At 39.7% G+C, this 22,089-nt stretch overlaps 2 protein-coding genes across 2 annotated transcripts; one reads left to right on the top strand and one right to left on the bottom strand.

Annotated features, from left to right (window-relative positions):
• Positions 1 to 3,064: 3,064 nt before the first annotated feature.
• Positions 3,065 to 4,258, bottom strand: LOC110866858. The gene has a single exon (XM_022116005.1). It carries the CDS (start codon positions 4,256 to 4,258, stop codon positions 3,065 to 3,067), a length of 1,194 nt encoding a protein of 397 aa, XP_021971697.1.
• A 1,025-nt stretch (positions 4,259 to 5,283) lies between these two features.
• LOC110866859 (ethylene-responsive transcription factor 5) lies at positions 5,284 to 5,784 on the top strand. The gene has a single exon (XM_022116006.1). The coding sequence runs from the start codon at positions 5,284 to 5,286 to the stop codon at positions 5,782 to 5,784; it is 501 nt and encodes a 166-aa protein (XP_021971698.1).
• Positions 5,785 to 22,089: the final 16,305 nt, after the last annotated feature.

Here is a 22,089-nt window from a genome sequence, read left to right on the forward strand (position 1 = left end):
GTCTGGTTTGTTTGTCTATTATTTGTTAATAGTGACGAGGGTCTCTCTCAAAGCGACCTCTCTGTCCCTAAGGTTTGCCTTCATTTCACCATTTCTAGACCCTATCAATCGTTTTGCTATTTGCGGGATTTACAGAGTACAGTTATTGTTGTTGTTGTTGTTCTGGCATTATAATCACACGATAAGGTATGACATGAGACGAGAACTTGGTGTCGCTATAGTATATCATATTAGGATATTCAACATAGTAAAATTACTGCAAAATATTTATAGTTGTAATAATATGAGTAATAATAGACTAATAAGAATGCAACAGGAAAACAAAAACAGAAGTTCGAATAAAAACTAAAAAGGTGATTTTGAATTTTTGATGATGTTAAAAGGTCTTTAAATTCAAGAAATAATAATCTTTGGAAGGAAATAATATTTATAATTATTTATAGTATTTGGCGTCATTGTCATTGTGTTACATTCATTATACATAATCAACTTTATGGCTTATGCTTAACAATTGTTGAGGGGTCGTAGTCCAGAACTCCTTATCAGCTTCTTTAATAAATGGTTAATTTCTATAATAAAAGTCAATAATATTATATTTTCATTATTGTATCCCATTTCTTCACTTGCCAACTTCTTTAGCAATTTTTATATAATACAGATTGATTAAGTAAGGGAAAGTGATAAATCTGAAAACATATATGTATACGCTGGTGCCAGATAATGTTAATTATTTTCTTGATCACGCGTTGAATTTAATTTACTATCGTTTTTCTATCTCAAAATTTTATTTTACATATATGTATAATGTATCGTATTGACAAATATAAAATATAGGCCCAAAGTTTCAGACCAAATTCATATGTTCCATTTTTTTGCCCAAAAATTTACCATACGATTTTTTTAAACCTAAAAACTGAATTTTCGATTTGACCCCCAAACATATCGTAAAAGCCATGCACACCTCTAACGAAAAATATAATTGCTTTTGTTTTAAAAGAAAATGATAAACAATATCTACGTACATAAACAGGTTAGTAGGTATGTACCAGCACATTTGATGTGCATTCTCCAAATTAATCCATATCATTTTGATTTATTTATTTTGCAATCATAACAAAATAAAAAGGGACTGGGAAAGTTACAAAACCATAAAATATAGCAATTATCTGTAAATGGAGAATAATAAAATGTGAGGAAAAAAAGAAAAATTGGGGAGTTTCAAATTTGGGGCTGAGAAGTTGGTCTGGTGGTTGATTATTTGATTTCTTTCTTTAAGTTCCTAAGTTCAATTCTTATTAGCATCATTTTGAAGGAAAATGGTGGTGACATTGAATTTTAGAACTAAGCCTCTCTGGAAGTCTTCAGTTCGAAACCAAGCATAACTGGGTTTTACCGTAGTGGGCCTTCGGGCGGGCGGTTTCCCCTGAAATGGTGGCTCGGGTATGCATTCAACTCTAACCATTATGGAGGAGTGGATGTATTTACTCGATTAAGAGCATCTCAGGATGCTTATCCGGTGATTTAGTTGGCCGTTAAAAAAACAAGAAAAAAAGGCTGTTGCAGTTTTGGAGAGGATAATACTGGTGGGTGTGGGCGTGGCCAAGGGGTGTTGTTGGCCCTTTAACGCCGGGTACACCACCCCGGGTTGGCGTTTTGATGGGCGTGGCCCGCTTGGCGTGGCAATAGTGTTTGGCGTGGAGCTCTGGCCTGAGATGACGTGTCTGGCAATGGTTGGCTGGGTGTTGATAATTAATATAAAAAAACAAAAAAAAATTAGGTGCTACATGGCACCCCAACGCCGGCCTGGCCACGCCCCTTCCACACTCCCTTTTTTAGGTGTAGACTAGTGAAGCCTACACCTACTACATGTCGAACAATACCCTGAACCCAAGCCCTTCCACACCTTAGGGTGAGAGGGGCACTCCTCTCTTAGGGAAGTCCCCTCTCTTACACACACCCAATCAGCACGTGCTACGTCAACTCCCCTCTTAAGTCCCTATTTTGCACTCAAACGTTGGCACCATTCCACTCACACAATTATTTTTTATAAAAAAAGAAGAAAAAAATATGATTGGTGGAAAAAGAGTGGACCCACATTAACAATCAATCACCATCTCTCCCTCTCCTCTCTCTCATACGGTAACCTCTCACCAATCCCCCACCCCGCTTCCCCTCCCCGCGTTAATGGCGGCGGTGTTCCCGCTCGGGGACTACACTCATCGCATATGCCCCGTTCACCCTTATAGTCTAAAGCAATTACAATGGGTACATGAACCAGACCTGCAGCTTTTTCTGTTGAAATAAAAAAAGAACAAAATGGAGATGAGGTGTTGTACTGTGAATAGGCCGCCAAAAAAGGAAGAAAAAATAAAGAAGTGGAAGAAATATTGTCGTTATCGGCTAGAGAGAAGTGGGGAGAGCGGTTATGTTCTTTTTTTGTTTTTTTTTTTTTGAGAAAGAAGGAAATTTTATAAAAGACTTAAGCAAGGTGCTCAAGGAATAATACAAACAGAAGGAAAAGTACAGAAAACGAACGCCTATTACATATTACTTTTTTTAAAAATTAAAAGACCTCCAATTATCCCATCCAAGGTCCGAGAGTCCAGCTTGATTGTTGATCCATGTAAACGAAACCGCTTTGATGTCGGCTATTATTTTAGACACCGATGTTGACTTTTGTTTGAAAATGATGTCGTTCCTTGTCAGCCATATTATCCAGCAAGTTGCCGCCACGACCATATATAAACTTCTTTTCTTGATCTTATTACATTTATGCGAGAGGATGAGTTCAAGTAATTGCACAACACTTAGAGTGTACCTTGGTGGGGCAATTTCGTCCACTGGAAAATCACGGTCCAAATCTGTTGGGCCAAGTCACAAGATACCAATAAGTGATTTACCGATTCCACCGCAATGTTGCAGAAAGGGCAGCTAATGGAAGTGAGCGGAATGTTTCTCAATTGTAGGGCTTCTCTTGTTGCTACACGGTCAAGAACCACCCTCCAAAGGAAACAGTTTACTTTCTTTGGGATCCAGTGTAACCATTTGATAACTCTTGTCTCGTTCATGGTGTCGATGTGATCCAACTCCGATCTGAGCTTACTGACCGTAAAATCCCTCCTGCCTCTGCACCTGTCTTCCATTGCCAAATGTCATACTTCAACTGTATATTGACCTTCTCTATCATAGCCAAGCATTCCCCCCATTCAATTGCCAAGTCATTGCTGCTAATTGTATGCTCACTGCCCCAAAACCATACCACTTTTCCTTGGTTGTAGGTGTAACGATCCATTACTTTGCATTGCTTCTCGGTTTCAATTGCGAACAAGTTAGGGAATAGAACCCGCAAGGGTACCTCAGCCGCCCAATTATCCAACCAAAACGATACTTTGTCCCCTATACCAATTATCGGTGTAAGTCTTTCCTGCACTTTGATAGGTTGATTTGGTGAGAATCGGCCCATGTTGACGATTGACTTCCATGCTCCGCTTATGGAGGACTTCAAAGGGATGTAAGACAGACAACGCCCTCCACCATGTATTGCTGATATAACCGAGGCCCACAGTGAGGTGGGCTCATTCTTAAACCGAACGGCCCATTTAATCATAAGGGATTTATTCAGAGAGTCCAAACTACCAATCCCCATACCCCCGTTGTTTTTTGGAGCTACAACTTTATGCCACGGAGCCCAACAAATTTTATTTTTATCCGTACAGCCACCCCATAGGAATTTACGACGTATGCCTTCAAGACATTTCAACACAAGGGACGGTGCGGAAAACAGGGATAGGTAGTAGGATGGAAGATTCCCTAACACGGCTTGTATAAGTGTCACTCTTCCCCCAAAAGATAGTGTACGAGCTTTCCATATCGAGAGTTTATCTTCAAATCTATCTATTATCGGTTTCCAGTTTTTTACCAAGCCCATGTTCAAACCCACTGGAAGCCCCAAGTAGGTAAAAGGAAGCACACCCATCTTGCACTGAAGAATTGAAGCCTTTTGCTCAACCAAATCACAATTCAAACCGATGCCAAAGAGTTGGCTCTTGTTGAAATTGACCTTGAGACCGGAGGCTAGGTTAAAGCATCTCAAGATTCTTGCAAGATTGTGAATATTTGAGTCGGGCCATTCACCAACAAACAAAACGTCGTCCGCGTATAATAAATGGGAAATGGTAGGACCATTGTTGGGCAACTTGCAACCTTTGAAGAGCCCCTGGGCATTCGTTGTGACCGTAGCCACATGTAATGCCTCCATTGCAAGAATAAATAATAAAGGGGATGGGGGTCCCCTTGACGAACACCTCGTTCAATTGTGAACTCAAAAGAGGGAGAGCCATTAACTAGTACCGAGGATCTTGAAGATGATAGGATACCCAAAATCCATTTTCGCCATAAGGCGGGGAATCCCATTTGTGAGAACGTACTATCCAGGAAGCTCCAACTAATAGAGTCGAACGCTTTTTCAAAGTCAACCTTAAAGAGCATCATTTTGTTTTTCGATTTTTTGCACCACGAGACAAGCTCATTGATTATTAAAGGTCCTTCCAGAATACTTCTGCCTTCTACATAAGCAGTTTGAGTGTCACTCACCAAATGGCCTATCACCTTCTTGAGTCTTTTGGCTAACAGTTTCGAGATAAGCTTTGAGATGCAACCAATAAGATTAATGGGACGAAACTCTTTAATAGATTGGGGGTTGTTGGATTTAGGTACCAAGGTGATAAAGCTAGAGTTACAAGCTCGATTTAATTTCCCATGCACATAGAAGTAATCCACTAGCTTGATGAAATCAGCTTCCAGGATGTCCCAAAAACATTTGATAAAACCGAAAGTGAACCCATCTGGTCCTGGAGTCTTGTCGCCTCCACAATCCCAAATTGCTTCTTTTATCTCATCTTTAGAAAAGCGTTTTACTAGCATGGTCGATTGATCCAACGAGAGAGTCTTAAACCCATCATTTATGAAACTCGGTCTATTGTGCTTATCTTCCTTGAAAAGTTGCTCGAAATATCTTTTGATTTCCTCCTTTAGGGCTTCAGGTTCCGAGACCCAAACATCATTAAAATTGAGACCATTAATCCTGTTGTGTTTTTGATGGCTTTTGATTATCCCATGAAAGAAGGAGGAGTTTTTCGTCCCCTTCTATTAGCCATTTGATTTTTGCCCTTTGCTTGAGGTCTTCCATATTATTGTCTTCTAGTTCAGCCAGAGTTTTAACCCAAATCTCTCTGTTAGAAGCCTCCTCTTTTGAAAGAGAGTTGGATTCAGCCTTAATATCCAATGCTTCAATCTTCTCATAAAAAATCTGATCTATCAGTTTCTGATTACCTTATCTCTGAGGAACAACCTGTAACTCATTTCTCAATAAACCTTACAGTACCGGAATCCGTTAACAATAGAACCGAAAAATCTAACTCGAAGAACAATTCGGAGGAATCAGAGTCTGCTGAGGAGGTGAAGGCACACTACAGAGGGGTAAGACGAAGGCCATGGGGAAAGTACGCAGCGGAGATTCGAGATCCGAAGCGTAACGGTGCGAGAGTGTGGTTGGGGACGTTTGATACAGGTGTTGAAGCGGCTAAGGCGTATGATAGAGCGGCATTTCAGATGCGTGGTTCTAAAGCGATTCTGAACTTTCCTCTAGAGGTTGAGAATTTAAAGGTGGAGGAAATAACAGGAGAGAATGAAGGTTTAATCATAACTTCCGGCAGTGGGTGCCGGAAAAGAATGAGGGATGGGAATGAGATGGAGGTGGTTGTGAAGAAGTACATCGTTATATGATTCAACCACAATTTTCTTTAGGCTGTCTTCATTTAGCCACGAGTTAAAAAACCTGAAAGGGGGAGGCCCAAATTTAACCTCGGAACATTTTAACATTAGGGGGCGGTGATCCGATCTATATCTTGGCAGACCCGTGAGCTTAGCCGAGGGACATTTAGACAGAAACGATTGGTAAACCAGGACCCTATCGATCTTGCTGTACCGTTTGCCATCATCCGATCTATGGGTGAATGAGCAACCAATCATAGCATACTCGGATAGGGCAACATCACGTATAAACTGATTGAAAGATTCAACTGCGAGGGGATCGAATTTTGAGTTTTTCCTTTCATAAGGTTCACGTACACAGTTGAAGTCTCCCATTAGGATCCAGGACCCAGTGTGAGATTCCATCAGGTTAATTAGATCATTCCAGAGTTCCTTTTTGAGATTGTTATCATGAGGGGCATAGATATTAACGATGTTCAATTTCTCCCTCCCAATTACTAATTCCCCAATTGATGCCAGGAAAAACCTATTATGGACTGATGAGGTACAAGCAAAGATATTTGGGTCCCAAATGTTTAACAACCCACCCGATCTTCCCGATGCATTCACATATTCTAATTCAAAGAGAGAGTTACCCCAAAACGATTTTACCTGTAGTTTGGCAGAATCGGTAAACTGAGTCTCCTGTATGGCTATAAAATTGATGTTATTCTGCTTCTTCAATTCCTTGATATGAACTGCTTTCAAGGAATTTCCCGCCCCTCTAATATTGGTACTTAAATAATTCATCGGAGAACTTTGGACGCTTGTTCAACCAAAATTTGGTTCCTGATCTCTTCTTCATTAATCATAAAACCCAAACCTTCAGCCACTTCTTTTGTGATACTTGCTTCCTTATCGATTTCACGGGTGTCAACGCCTGGATTAGAATCAACGGGGGAATAGTTTGTATCAACCGATCTTGTTGCCGTCGCTTTGCTCCTAAGTTTTGAGGAGTCAACACTTTTTGAGCCCCACAGAGTGTCTTTCATCTTCATAGATGGAAACTTGAACTTAGCTTTCCTCTGGTTACCCGTGCGAATTACAGTAGGGGAAGAGTGATTAAGCATCTCCTCAGAGTTATTAGGTGGGTTGTTGAGATCGAGTCCAGATTTTTTTTCTATCACCTGGTTGAGCAACTCTCTGAGGTTAAAAGGGTCAGGGGAGAGACTAGGCTCATTAAGTTGAGTGTCACCTTTGGGCCTATCGGGTGGAGTCTCTAAAACAGCCTCCTCAAATAAGTTATTGAGCCCAATAGCAAAATTTCTGGCCCAAAGATCAATGGGCTTCCCACGTGGTGGAGGAGGGGGTATCATAGGGGCCCAGTACCGAATCTTCTGTATCGCCGTCATTGTGGGACCCCTCTTTGGGATTAGTGTTGTTTGGAGTAGACCCCATGTGGGAGTTGATTACAGCCGTCTTATTTTGAAAAGGGGAAATAACATTAAAACCCATCCCATGTTTACCATCATTAATCCCAGGGACACCCGATTTCGAGACAGCCTCTTCATCTTCCTTGGAGGCAGTAGAGGAACCAGACTTTTCGACTTTGGCTACTTTACCCCGGGCATCTCCGACGCCGATGATTGCCGGAGCAAACGGGAAACCGGCGGATATGTCTTCTGAGATCGAAATCTCGTAGGGGTGACCATGCCATGCAATGGTAAGTTTACTATTAATCCGAGCCACGTTGTCGGTGATGATGCCAACCGAGCTAACCGAGAGATCAAGGTCGTCATCATTGGCCGAGGACGGCAGAATAACTGATCCGAGTAGCCCTCCAATCTGATCAAAAATTGCTGGACCCCAGAATTGGATAGGGACACCTCTGATGACGAGTTTCCCCAGACGTTGATATGGAATGTACCTCCCATCCCATCTATGAAGGACCTTGAACCATTTTTCCCAAGTATCTTTTTTATGACCCAGAAATAACAGAGCTTCAGATTGATTGGCAAATGTAAGGAGAAGACTTAGACCACCCATATATCTAGGAATAAAACCATTTAGACCATCCTCAGTTAACAGTTGCTGAAAATCTTTAAGATCATAGGGGTTCTTTAATTCAACCACTAACGAGTTGTTCCTCCATCTCTTTGAAATCTCACTTTCCACACACACTATGTTCGGTTCAGCTTTTGGAACGCTAGCATGTTTGATACCTGTGATAACTTCAGCATAAGATCTACCCATGCTTGTATGCACTGGTTCCTTTATTACGTTACAAATATCCCTTTTGTCTACAGCCACTGACTGGTGCTCAGCCTGGGCTTGTTTGAGTGACGGCAGTTTGTTTGACTGGTACCCAAGATCCTTAACGAACTTTGCCGGTGTAACAAAAAGTTTTTTGTGATCGATTCTGGTAGTTCCCAGATTGGTAGCCATAATATGAGCGTCCATAACCCCTTTGAATCTCAGAAAACCAAAGGTGTTGCCTTTCTTATTTTTTTTCCTAGGTACGTATGCATCCGACATATCACCAAATTCCCTGAACATATCCCACAACAAGTAACTAGAACAGTCATCAGGGAGGTTCCCAACGTAAAAAGTTGTTTCGATCATATGTGGTCTCCTATTAGTTTCTTTTCCATCAATCAGTCGTTTTCCTTTGTATTTCGCCACACGCCATTCCTCCTCTTGTGTGTTATTATATCTCTGATAATCCATCTTGAATACACTATTGAGAGAGACGATTAACCGTACACTATCCCCCTAGCCCCTCCAGGATAAACAAACGAATCAGTGGCGCCCCGACCCTAAAGGTGTTAATGGAATTCGAATCGATCTAGCTAAACTATACTCAGATAGCCATGATCAATATCAGACCCACTAAGCCCCGAAGAAATCCAGGAACCACTGCGGGAAATGAGGGTAGAGGGGAAGCGATCCAAGAAACAAAGAAGTAACCGACCCGGATGCGAGTGGGAGAGACGCTGAATCGAGATAGAAGGAAAGGTACAAACCGTATCTTCCAGGAGTAAGGAAAAAAACGGGACCTCTAACGCTATTCCGACGAAGCTAAACTCCGTCGAGCACTCCGGCGACGGTTGAGTGAGAGAAAAAAACGAGAAGGTGTATAAGAAGCTGAAGTCAATGACATTTTGGCATTGAAATCTAGGTCAAAAAAGGAAGACCAAAAAAGCGGCATCATGTGTTCGATATTGGTATGATGAGATTGGTAACAAAAAATACCAATACCGAATTTTTGGAAAATTGGTTATCGAATACCGGTATGGAACCGATTCTCGACATAAAATGTTCATCCCTAGTTATAAGTTTCTAATTGACTGTTTGAGAAGAAATGTTTAGGCTAAGTAGTGCGGGCGTGGAATCCCTACCACGATGGAGAGCGGCATTGAGGGCGTTGGGTAGGGGCTCGGTCGGAATTGTGGATGACAGGATGAACGAAGGCTGTTTTGCAAGGGGAGAAGTGGGAGGGGGCTAGGGGCATGGTATCCACAACAGCTAAGGGTTTAGAGATATGAAATGTGAAAGCTTTTGTGTCTATGTGGAGCCTAAGCCATTGGCGAAGCTTTATTGAGGGCGGGGGAGCCCCGCCTCCACCGATTTTTCGATAGTAGTATTAATATCGAAATTTCCAATTTCTTTTGTAGTGTAAAATATTGGATTTTTAAGAGTCTACCCCCACTAATTTGGATTTGAATAGTCCGGCTCCACTAAGTAGAGATGGCAATGGCTCGGGTTTGGGTTGGGTACTGGTAATCCCATACCCATACCCGGTTGTGAAATCGTGTCTCATACCCAGTATAATACCTGTCGGGTATTGGGCATACCCAGGTTATCGGGTATACCCATTAATCTGTTAAAAGATACCGATTGAGATTTTCAAATACATTATTATTACTATTATAATTACTGTATAATTTTTATTGATATAACAACTATTATAAATTAAAATATACATTACATACATATAAGTTTTATGATAAATAAATCGTTGCATACTAACATTATAATTTTTAGATAATTTAATTTATATACTTCACAACACATAAATATAAATAATATTATCAAATATATATTCAAAAAGTTTTTCCCACATAATGAACCTACTAAAATAAGTTACTAATAGATAAGAGTGAAGGAAAAATAATAAATATAAATATAAAAATTTCGGGTATATGATCGGATATATAGTTCGGGTAAACGGTATGTGGTTTCGAGTAATCGGGTCGAGTATCGCCTAATCCCATACTCGCGAATTTCTTTAAAACTAATTTCATACCCGGCCCATTACCTGTCAGGTTTCAGGTATACCCGTCCCATATGTTTCGGGTTTCAGGTATACCCATCGAGTTCGGGTTTTTTTGTCATCCCTACCACTAAATTTTCATTCAAGTTCCACCATTGGGCTAAGCTGCCATAGAACAACATTATTTTTATGAGAAAACTCCTTTAAACACATCCACACATGATCTAAAAATAGTGGATATGTATTAATAGTAAGTATGTAGTCCATTTTCTTATTGGTGTTTTGTCGTTTTAAAAATCAATGTAAGCTACTCCAATATCTGAGAAAGGAAACACATACATTTTTGCAACATGTCACACCCTAACCGATGGCAAAAATATCAGAGTGAGACGAAATAGATTGCTCGAGACATCATAACACTAATATTTGTGACATGTATTTAAATAATAAATTTTATTCCATTTATAAAGAGTCAATTATAAGGATTGGAAACAAATACAACAACATGAATAATGAAATACAATGCAATAAGAGTACAAAATTTAAAGTGTGTATCTAAGCATCCTAGTATATTCTATACCTCTTACTGGTTCAGCACTTAATGATTTAGACATCTTACTGGTTCAGCACTTAACCACTCAAAAGTTGCCAACAGTAGGGGAACTAGCCCATTAAATCAGGGGTATCCCAATTTTTTTTACCATGCAATCATACAATATTAAAAAAGACAATAAATAAATAAAGTAAACAAATACCTTATAGATTTGGTCTCTTCTTTTTTTGCATAACTTGAAATCGTTCCATCTCACCATCGTTGTCTTTTACTTTATGAAAAAAAATCGTTTTCGACCGCACAAACATGACATTGTTCAAAAATTATGGGCTCATTCAATTGCGTAAATCCATCTTGATAATCTTCAATTTCGAAAAACATCTTTCAATGGTTGCGGTTGCAACCGGTAAAACCAAAGTTAGCTTCACTACCTGATAAACCAAAGGACAAGAACTACGTGATCCCATTTCAACCATAAGACGCGCAAGATCACTTATTCTAATATGGGCTTTATTAGTTATTACAATTTGGGCTTAATTATCATAAAACTAATTATTTGGGCTTTGTTATTAAACAAGTTTTGGGCTTAATGAATAATATCAAGTTTCATAATTTTATTTTAGGTGTATCCTTGTATATGTTTTTGGGTATGCTATGTATAAAACCTAAAAAAATTATACTGCGAATACGAATACGAGGTTGAGCTGTAGCCCGTCCTACAGCTCTTTCAACATTGGTTCCGCCACTGGTTGCCAAACAACCCCTAACACTATAATGACTCTTGGTCCATGCCCTAAATATTATAAAAATTAAGCCTAATAAGTAAAAAAAAAAATTATACTTTAAATATTATCCAAAGCAACTCCTTTTTTGTTCTGTAACACTTGGTCGGCCTTAAAAGCCATAATAAATAGATTAATAGTATAGCTTCTTGTTATATATACGCTTTTAGGGTGAAGGGGGTGCTCACCTAATAGGTGAGTCACCTCTCTTACGCCAAACCAATCCCCGTGTGCCACGTCAACTCCCCTCTTAAACTCCCCTAACACCCCAATTTGATGGCGCCACTCCCCTCTTAGGTGAATTTGGTTTTTTTTAAAAAAAAAAAAAAAAAGGAAAGCTGTGATTGGACCGCCCTCCCTCTCTCCTCTCTCTCTCCTCCCTCTTTCATCGGCAACTCCCCACCGTGCTCAGTCCCCGATTTGCCTCACCGCACCAACGGCGGCGGTGTGCCCGCTAGGTGACTTGGGTCACCGATTGGGCTTACCGAGTACGCCCCGGACACCCTTAGTGAATGGTGACAAACAAATATTTAGTTGTTTAATAATATTTACTCGAATCCGTTTGATGCATGCTTTCGGTGGTCTACGTGGGAGCCACTCAGACACGTTTGACCACTTTTCCGTAGCTTCCAAAATTACTGACACGTGTCTAGATTATCATTTGCTGACTCATACATCCACGTCAACTTATATATGGACCATATTGTAGTTTTGTTTTGTACCATCCACAATTTTAGTTTCAAGGAATCATAATAATTATACGTGTGCATATTCTTGCCAAATGAATGTTTAACAAGGATGGAGATACAATAGGAAGTTTATTTGGCTAGAAAGGATAGGAAGTGATCTTGACCATTCATTAAGTTAATCAAGGGCTAAGATTAAATCAGGGAAATTGAAAAGAATAAAAGAGGCGCGTGAGTTTGTTCAAGGGCATTCTAGTCAATCCAAGCCAATAGTTTCTCTCTCCTCCAATTCCCCCCCATTTTTTAAACGTTAATAACTCTTTCATACGACATTATTTTTTTATAAAAATTGCACCAAAAAAACGAGCGTTTTTTTTTTTCTTTAAAACGAGTATACTATTGCTATATTTTAAAAAAAAAATTAAAACCCAGTTGCGTAAAACGCAATAGAAAAACCACCAGTTACGTAAAACGCAATGAAAAAAAAAACCTAAAAAATGACATTTTTCTAAAACGCAATGCACCAAAAACACAAAGAAATGACTTATTTGTAAAACGCAATGGCCAGAAAACACACAGAAATGTCTTATTTGTAAAACGCAATGGCCAGAAAACACATAAAAATGTGTTCTACCTAAAACGCAATGCACCAAAAACACAAAGAAATGACTTATTTGTAAAACGCAATGGCCAGAAAACACACAGAAATGTCTTATTTGTAAAACGCAATGGCCAGAAAACACATAAAAATGTGTTTTACCTAAAACGCAATGCACCAAAAACACAAAGAAATGTCTTATATGTAAAACGCAATGGCCAGAAAACACTTAAAAATGACTCATTCTAAAACGCAATAGACTGAAAACACCTAAAAAATGTGTCATTGTGAACTGTCTGAATTGTCTACGAATTACTGTCTTCGAAATGAGCCAATTTATGGAAAATTAATTTTTCTGATGCGTTTTTAGTACAGCAATTTAATCGAAAAAAAAAAATTTTCCGAGCTGACCTGGCAGCTCAACCCCAGCCAGGGGCTCTGCCCCTTGGACCCCGCCAGGGGCTGCCGCCCCTGGGACCCCCGCAAAGATTGTAAAACGCAATGACTAAATCAAAAACCCAGATCATGAAAATGAAATTAAAGAATTTCTTACATGGATCGAAGCCGATTTCTTCATCAATTGACAAATTTTGAATGATAGAAACACTTATCAACGCTCGAATCGAACGAATCGAGTGATTATCTCCAAAATCACCGGAAAAAACGAGATTTTTTTATGAAATTAAACTGGGTTTTCTTCAAAAAAAGCTAAAGAACACGTTGATCGGGTTCTGAATCATTGATTGGTGATGAAAATCGCACTATAATGTAGTGATTATTGAGATAGAAAGTGAAGAAATAGTTGAAGATGGTGGGTTTTGAAAATGGTGGGTTTTTGAATTTACTGGGTTTTGAAAAAGGAAGAAGAAGGAGTTGGATTGACTAAAATACCCTTTCTCTTTATTTTAAAATTTGCCACATGTCATAATCCTATGGCTTCCTATCCTTCCTAGCGAAAATTAACTTCCTATTTGATCTTTTCCCTGTTTAACAATATTATTTAAAAAATAAGATATGGACCATCAAAATAATTAATGATAAGAGTTGCATGTTAATGACCATGTTTCGAACTATGAAAGGGCTTTGGTGCTTCACCATCCACATTAGGAGGCTTTATAATTGGCTTCACGTAAATACTTGCTCTACTTATACATGCTTTATCTTTCTCAAAGTCAAAACCGACTCCAAAACGCCCCCCCCCCCCCCCTCCTCATCTCCTCCCTTCACTCACAAAACCTGTTTTTGAGCGTTTTTGCATATAAATGTCCACCATGTCCAGGCTTCTTTATACCATCTTTTATTCTTAAAAATGCCCAAAAAACGACTATTGTCGATGCACTAAGCATGTAAATGAACTTTAACATTAATGTAGAGGCGGGGTTGTAAAAGTACCAACTCGTAGTATCACACATGATAGGGAATGGCATGAGACGAGACCCTCGTGTCGCTATACTGTATCATATAGAGATATTCAACATATTGAAGTTACCACCACAACTTTATTGTTTTAAAATTATGAGTAATAATGGGAATAACTGGGAATATACAGAAGTTTTTAATAAAAATAAAAAAAGTGATTTCGACGGTGTTAAATGGTCTTTTATTAAAAAAGTACTAGATTTTGAAAGGGAAAAAATATTGCAACATGTTTTATATATAGTTATAGGGGTAATATCAAATAAAAGTTTATTTTGTCTAACTAGGATGAGAAGGAATCTTAATCATTCATTTTTCAAATCAATGGTTGAGATGAAAGTGTAGGAGAAAGGAGAAGTGCAACGGTATCTTGGGAAAATCCTATTTATGGATTTTCTCTCTCCACATGCAAGACACATGCATATTCCACCCCATTTTTTTAAACGTTCATAACTTTTTTATACGACATTATTTTTTCAAAAAAATTTCATCGTAAAATCGAGCGTTTTTTATCTTTAATTTGAGTACCATATTGCTATATAAAATATGAAGACTAAAAAAACCAACTAAAATTTGTTGTATTTCTATGTTGTATAACATTTTTTATGCTGGATTTTTGTACTATATTTTTGTGCTAAATTTTTTTAGCTGGATTTTTTTATCTTAAATTTTTTTTTTCAATTTTTTGTGCTAGATTTTTTTGTACTACATTTTTTTTGCTGAATTTTTTCGTGCTATATTTTTTGTACTACATTTTTTGTGCTATATTTTTTTGTACTAGATTTTTTGTACTAGATTTTTTGTGCTATATTTTTTTGTACTACATTTTTTGTGCTATATTTTTTGTTGTATTTTTAAAAACAAAAGGGGTGTCACATGTCATATTCACTCCTATTTATAAGGACCTGTAACACCTCGAATTTTTGTGTCCAATAATGTGTTAACACGTGTCATTGGTTTACACGTGGCATTGATATTAAATAAAGGACCAGTTTTGACTAACCTTGAAAGTATATCAATTCGAGGGTTATAAATGTCAACAGGGGTAAATATACTGTATAGTAACCCTAAATAACGCTTGAACCTTCACACGAATAAATCATAAATCATACGGAAGCGAAACGCGGAAGAAAGTGAGAGATTACGAACTACAGGGGTTAACTGTGTCAACATGTTTAATATTACCTCTGAGTGACCCTTTAACGTTCCCAAGGCTTCGTAACAGTATTATACGCTCACTAGAATATACTGTATAAATTCCGCAAAGTTCCGTCTTAAAACGAAAGAGTTATACTCAAATTCGTATAAGAAGGGTTAAAAGCGTCAACAGTGAAAGTTAAGGCTTTCCAAATAATTAATAAACTAACCGGGGACTTAATAATGCGGGTAAATAACACGAGGCCCCTATCGGTAAATAACCGAGGGCCAAACCGCAAAGTTACCCCTTCAAACCCGAAAGGTCAGGTAAATCATTACGAAAGATTTCGTTATTAATTACCAGGATTTCGTAATCATTTCAAAAGATTTTAAAAATCTGAAAAACAGGCCCCACGCGACCCGCATTGCATTTGTGGTTAAGTTGAGGCGGGCCGCGAGCCTCCCTTTTTACTCGCCTGATATTTAAATCCCAGGCGGCCCGCATTAGAAACGCATGGAACTCCCATGCGGGCCGCATTAGACGCCCAGATGCAGAATACTTGTAACTACTTGCCTTTTGGAGCATTTGAACGACCAAACATCAATCAATGAGGCATGGGTGCCCCCTACTCGACCTATACACCTTAGGGACACCTACCCATCATCTCTGGACTGTTGTGAGTGTTTGTAATGATCATAGATGCTTGGCATTGGCTATAAATAGCCACATTATACACATAACCTTCACAACACCAAAAACACACATCTCTGGTCATTACAAGAGCTCTCAAGTCCTCTTCTCTGCTCTATAAGCAAGAACACACTTCTGTAAGTCGTTCATAACCATTTTGGTCATACATTTCCATAGTTTTAGCTTAGAAACTCAACCGACGTAACTAACGGTTGTCATTACAATAACTTGCAAATGGTTCAGTCTTATGACGAATCAAAAATGGTTATGAGATGGTATTTATGTGGGTAATAAACCTCTAAAAAGGTTCCCCCTGATCACCACTCTAACTATGTCAAATATCGAGTCAAACGTGCGGTTAAAAAGTCAACAGAAAGCTATTTTAGCGATTATTGCATAATCTGTAATGTATATGTTATGGAACCTGTTTTGACAATCATAAAACATGATAATAAGTATATAAACTTATTTGCGCTCGTTTGAATCAACCGTTTGCTATATTGAACCGGTTCGGAGCCGAAAGTCGCAAAAGTTTGACTTTTGCTTTGACTTCAGTTCTGACCCGTTTTAGTGAGGTATAGATATACCTTAGGACTCTCTTAGGACCAGGTTACATGATGGTATAAACCTCTGTGATCGGTTCACGAGTTACCCGAGTCTTTTGCGCAATTCCGTCATTCGCCTAAAAGTTGACCGTAACGGCCTTTTGAAATTAAAACGAGTATTTCGGACACGTGAACGGACCAAAACCTTGCTTATTAAATTATAAGCATGTCCTTAAAGTTTCACGTCAATCCGAGGTCTAGAATGAGAGTTATGCTAAATGGCGCATTTAAAGTAAACTTTTGTAATAAACGGCGCAATTAGCATAACACCTATCTAAACCAAGATTTCGTCACCAAAACTTTTACCCACTGTATTAAAATAATATTTTGGGAATTTTAAAGATTTTTAATAATTTTTACCTCGCTCATAACCTGCGGTTATGGCTACGGTTCGGTAAATACCGAATATGCCCTTTTCGGCCAAAACATGAGTTCTACAAGGTCTTTTGACCCGATTCCAGTTGCTACTGATTTTAAATAATAAATAAAGTATTTTAAGCTTTATAAGCTGTTCGGGAAACTCAGATTTCCTGTAGAACTCGAAAAGCCCTTTTAAAGCCTTTAAAATGACCGAAAAGCCCCTACGGGGCATAATATTAACTTAAACTCGTTACGGGCGTCACGGAAGGTATCCTACTGATACCGCAACCCATTTAAGGCATATTGACTTAGGAAATAAGCGTACGACTCTCATGGTTAACCGTTTCGCCTATTGCGCGCACGGTTCGGCTTATGAAACTAGTTTTCATAAATTAGCCGATACGGGTCAAATTATATCATTTGAACCCCAAAATCCAGAGTGTGAACCATTAACCCATATAAAACAAGTCTCTGAACTTGTTGGGTCAGGATCACACTCCATTCTCGGTTTTCGCCTCTTCGCGCGATTAAACCATATCTATATATATCGGAACCAACCGGTCTAGGCTACGGCTAATATAAGGACCCGTTAGGATTCTAAGAGGTTAATTAAAACCTTCGTTCCAGATTAGGAGCCCCAGTAAAAGCTATCGGTGATTTAATCCAATTAAGGAAATATACTTGCAAAGGTAAATACTTTAACTTATTTCCCCTATATGGGCTTGGGTTACGGTATATTAATACCGCTTGATTGAGCATTATATTCTTCCATCGCTTAGGTGGTTAATTAAATAATATGATCGGCTCATTTAAACAGTTTTGTTGCTTATAAGCCTTTGGGGGGTTTAATGACCGTTGTCCCGGATATCCTTGGCATCATTTTACGAAATGGCCACGACCATCGACATCCCGGTGTAGGCGTACACCCGGTATAAAGTGTCGACATTAAATTAAAAGACGTAGCCATTGGTTTTTATACTACGGTTTTACGCAAACGTGGTGTGTCTATAAATCTTTAACCCGGCACGACCCGGGCTACTGAACGCATAAAAGAACATGTAAAACGTTCACAAGATTTTATTATAATTTTCCCAAGTTATAAAAGAGTTTGTGCCTTGTGCATTCAAATCAATTTTAATAAACATTTTCAAATGTGTCAGTTGAATGTATTTACCAGTGTAAACTGACGTATTTTCCCCAAAAAGATTAAGTGCAGGTGCTAGACGAAATTGGCTGGTATTAGCTGCCTAAGCATCACGAATAGTCTCGCAAACTCGATGTCGTATCTGAATGAACAATATTTATTTATTTTGATCCGCTGTGGATACATTCGACTTCTGTAATACATTTGATATTACAATCAGAGGTTGAAATATATTTATTTATCTTTAAGCTTCCGCTGTGCATTATATAATTGTGTGGTTTGACTATATTGTTGCCAACATCGTCACGGTAATCCCCCACCGGGCCCACCGGTGAGACACGTGGAAATCGGGGTGTGACAGGTTGGTATCAGAGCCAACATTGAGTGAATTAAACACTACCCTACTGTGTTTAATCTCAATAACACAATTGCACATACTTGAGTCTAGACAATAACTTAGGACAAATTCGGATTTATACTCCTTTTTGTCTTTATTTTCAATTCGATTTTTAATAAGTTTTGGAGCAGGAAAATGCCACCTGTTATATTCCGAGGAAGAGGAAGGGGAAGAAGAGGCAGAGGAGAAGTCGTGACACATCACGATAACGAAGCTGGACCATCAGGTACAAGACATCCTTCGATGACAAGGAGCGAAGAACCACAACGACGAAGAGATCTCTACGAACCCGCGAGGCATTCCACCTCACACAGCTCGACGCCATCTTATCGGCACTCCTTTGGACCAAACTCAGAAAATGATCCCAACAACCCACAACCTTCCTTCATACCTCTACAACGTTCGGTATCGACCCGGAATTATGACGACCCTACTCCATACTACATAGGTCAGTTTAATCCGGCTGACTACATACAGGAACCATCAGGTTTTGTTCCACTAAGGCCACAAGACCACTTTTCTGAAGATCCCATGGAGGAAGATGAGGATCCTACTGAACCAGCTCGTGGTACGCCCACGCATCCGATAGAAGTCTCTGATGGGTCATCCTTCCATGGTACACCCTATCAGGGACCAGACAGTTTCCAAGCGTTGTTTGACCGGCATGAGTGGTACTACACGCCACCTCAACAGACATCTCAACAACCGCGACATCCACAGGATCCCTCTGAGGATTCACGCTTTGTGGCAGTTACGCCACCACCTCCGCCACCGGCACAACCAGTAATACCTGATCCGCCAAGGCGTAGGAGGACAAATGCTCGTATGTCTACACGAGGAGGAGGGGGTATCCACTTCAGCACTCCTCGACATTCTAGTAGTAGCCACTATCCGCCACTACAAGAAGAAGGACCTTCAAGTCCTATACAGGAGGCGAACTCCGCACCAGCTGCACAAAATTCGCCACCATTTGGGTATGACCAGCCCATACCTGCTTACACGGGTCCAACGGCTTACAACCCGTTCGAACCGTCACAAGCACAATACAACTACGGCTATGAGCGCGACCCATATGTGGTGTCGGCAAGATATAATGCGCGCTACCCTGACGGAGCACATGGAAACATGGGGCCACCGGACTACTCAGCTCATGGGTATCCAATACCTCCCAGACCTCCAGTTCCGCAACAAGCGCCACAACCATGATTCTCTCCTCCTGAACAGGAAGAAATACTCCATCGACTAGATCGAGTGGAGAGAGAGTTCGAAGAAGAGAAAAAGAGCCACCGAGGATTTCTCAAGGGCTTGGCGAACCTACTAAAGGGCAAAAAGAAGAAACGTGACCATTAGCCCTTGATAATTGTACTAATGTAATTTCTACTTTGAAATAAGTCCCTGTGTAGACAGCTTATCGTATTTCAGTCCCTACGTGGACTTATCTTTAGTCCTTGCATGGACACCTATCTTATATCAGTCCCTGCGTGGACTTGTCACTTATTTTTAAACCTCTATGGAGGTATGTACTATTTGAAAGACCCGTTTAGGGCAATATGTAATTGTATTGAGATTTTGGAATGTATGTTATGAGTTTTGTTTTAATATATATAAAATAAATCAAAACCATTCCTTTTATATTGATCTGCCTAAATAAAGAATCTTAAAAGGTGAAACCTAGCTTGGTGTCTTTTAAGATCCAGTCAAGATGGTACGACCTAATTGAAAAGATTCTGATTCCTGTTAACCTCTGTACGCATGTTAACGATCATGGCAGATGTGATTCGTTAAAATCACGCACGTCATTCTTATGCAATAATCCTTTAAGGATTCCAAAACCCAACTAAATGATTTATAAATCGTGGGTTAAATCACCAATGAAGGTGACCAATATTATAAAATATCCATTAGTGATGTAGTGCCTACGGGCCAGTATTATTAAAACATCCATTAGTGATGTAGTGCCTACGGGCCAGTGTTATTAAAACATCCATTAGTGATGTAGTGCCTACGGGCCAGTATTATTAAAACATCCATTAGTGATGTAGTGCCTACGGGCCAGTATTATAAAAACATCCATTAGTGATGTAGTGCCTACGGGCCAACTTTATTAAAACGTCCATTAGAGGTGTAGTGCCTACGGGCCAACCATATTAAAACATCCATTAGAGATGTAGCGCCTACGGGCCAACCATATTAAAACATCCATTAGAGATGTAGTGCCTATGGGCCGTAATAATTGTCTTATAACGACAAAAGACAGTGGTAGTCTATGACTCTCTGTCAGAAAGAGATAAAAGAACCACGGTTCAAATCTCTATGCCTTTGATTCTCTGAAATCTCGGCTAATATTATAAAACACCATCATGATTAGGCTTTATGCCGCCAATACTATTTATATAGCTGAAATAGGATATATTCAAATCCTAATATTTAATGAAGTAATAAATTAACCGAATATGGTCTCTGTACCATGGTTGACAAATTGTCATAAAAGACAATTATATAATAATCTCCTGAATAAAATTTTGTTATCTTCTGTAACAGATTCAAGTTACAATGGCGGATCCCAACGGAGAAAATAGCCATACTAATGATGATGAATACGACAATACGCCGGTACATTTGACAGGCGCACAACTAAAGGCTCTGATTGACAATGCTGTTCAGGCAGCTCTTGATCGTCAATATACCGAGTCCCAAGGCAGAACCGTGTCAAAACCACCCTCTAAACCAAAGACACACTCCAAACCACCCTCTGAACCCAAGAAAGATGACGACAAACACTCGTCCACTGAGAACAGCGTTCATCGCGATAGAGAATATACTGATGCATCAAATGCTAAGGGTTGCACCTACAAATACTTTGTATCTTGTAAGCCCCGGGAATTTACAGGGGAGAAAGGTGTTGTGGATTGCATCACCTGGCTAGATGAGATGGACACTATTGTAGACATCAGCGGGTGTGCAGCGAGGGATGTGGTGAATTATGTGTCCCAATCATTCAAGGGCGAGGCCCTGGCATGGTGGAGGGCGTTGGTGCAGGCATCTGGTAAGTCTGCTTTGTACAAGATGACATGGGAGGAATTTATTGCTCTCATAAAGGAAAACTACTGCCCTCAGCATGAGGTTGAAAAGATCGAGGCTGACTTTGTGTCACTGGTGATGACGAACCTGGACTGCCAGGCATATTTGACGAATTTCAATACAATGTCTCGTCTGGTCCCGTACCTTGTGACCCCAGAACCTCGAAGAATCGCCCGTTTTATTGGGGGCTTGGAGCCCGCAATAAAGGCGAGTGTAAAGGCCTCTCGGCCGACGACCTTCAGGTCAGTTACTGACCTCTCCTTGTCTCTCACCTTAGACGCTGTCCGCCTGAGGACACTAAGGAACAAGGAGGCTGAGAAGAGAAAACGTGAGGATGATACCTCACGAAGATCAGGGAAGAAGCACCGTGGAAACGGTGAAGGCAAAAGAGGGTCGGAGGCAAAGAAGGATGGGCAAACTGGTGAAAGGCCCAACTGCAAGATCTGCAAGAAACCCCACTCTGGGAAGTGCAGATTTGCATCAAACTCACAGTCGCAATCAAAGACTCCTTCCTGTGGACTATGCAAGTCCAAGGATCATAAAACTGTGGAGTGCAAGAAAATCAAGGATGCAACCTGCTATGGTTGTAATGAAAAGGGGCATATCAAGAGTAAC

This window comes from Helianthus annuus, chromosome 7 (genome assembly GCF_002127325.2).
Source record: "Helianthus annuus cultivar XRQ/B chromosome 7, HanXRQr2.0-SUNRISE, whole genome shotgun sequence".
Classification (NCBI taxonomy): Eukaryota; Viridiplantae; Streptophyta; class Magnoliopsida; order Asterales; family Asteraceae; genus Helianthus; species Helianthus annuus.

Coding starts and splice junctions, on each gene's coding strand:
- LOC110866858 (XM_022116005.1), bottom strand. CDS start 4,258: ATGGAGGCATTACATGTGGCTACGGTCACAACGAATGCCCAGGGGCTC.
- LOC110866859 (XM_022116006.1), top strand. CDS start 5,284: ATGCTTCAATCTTCTCATAAAAAATCTGATCTATCAGTTTCTGATTAC.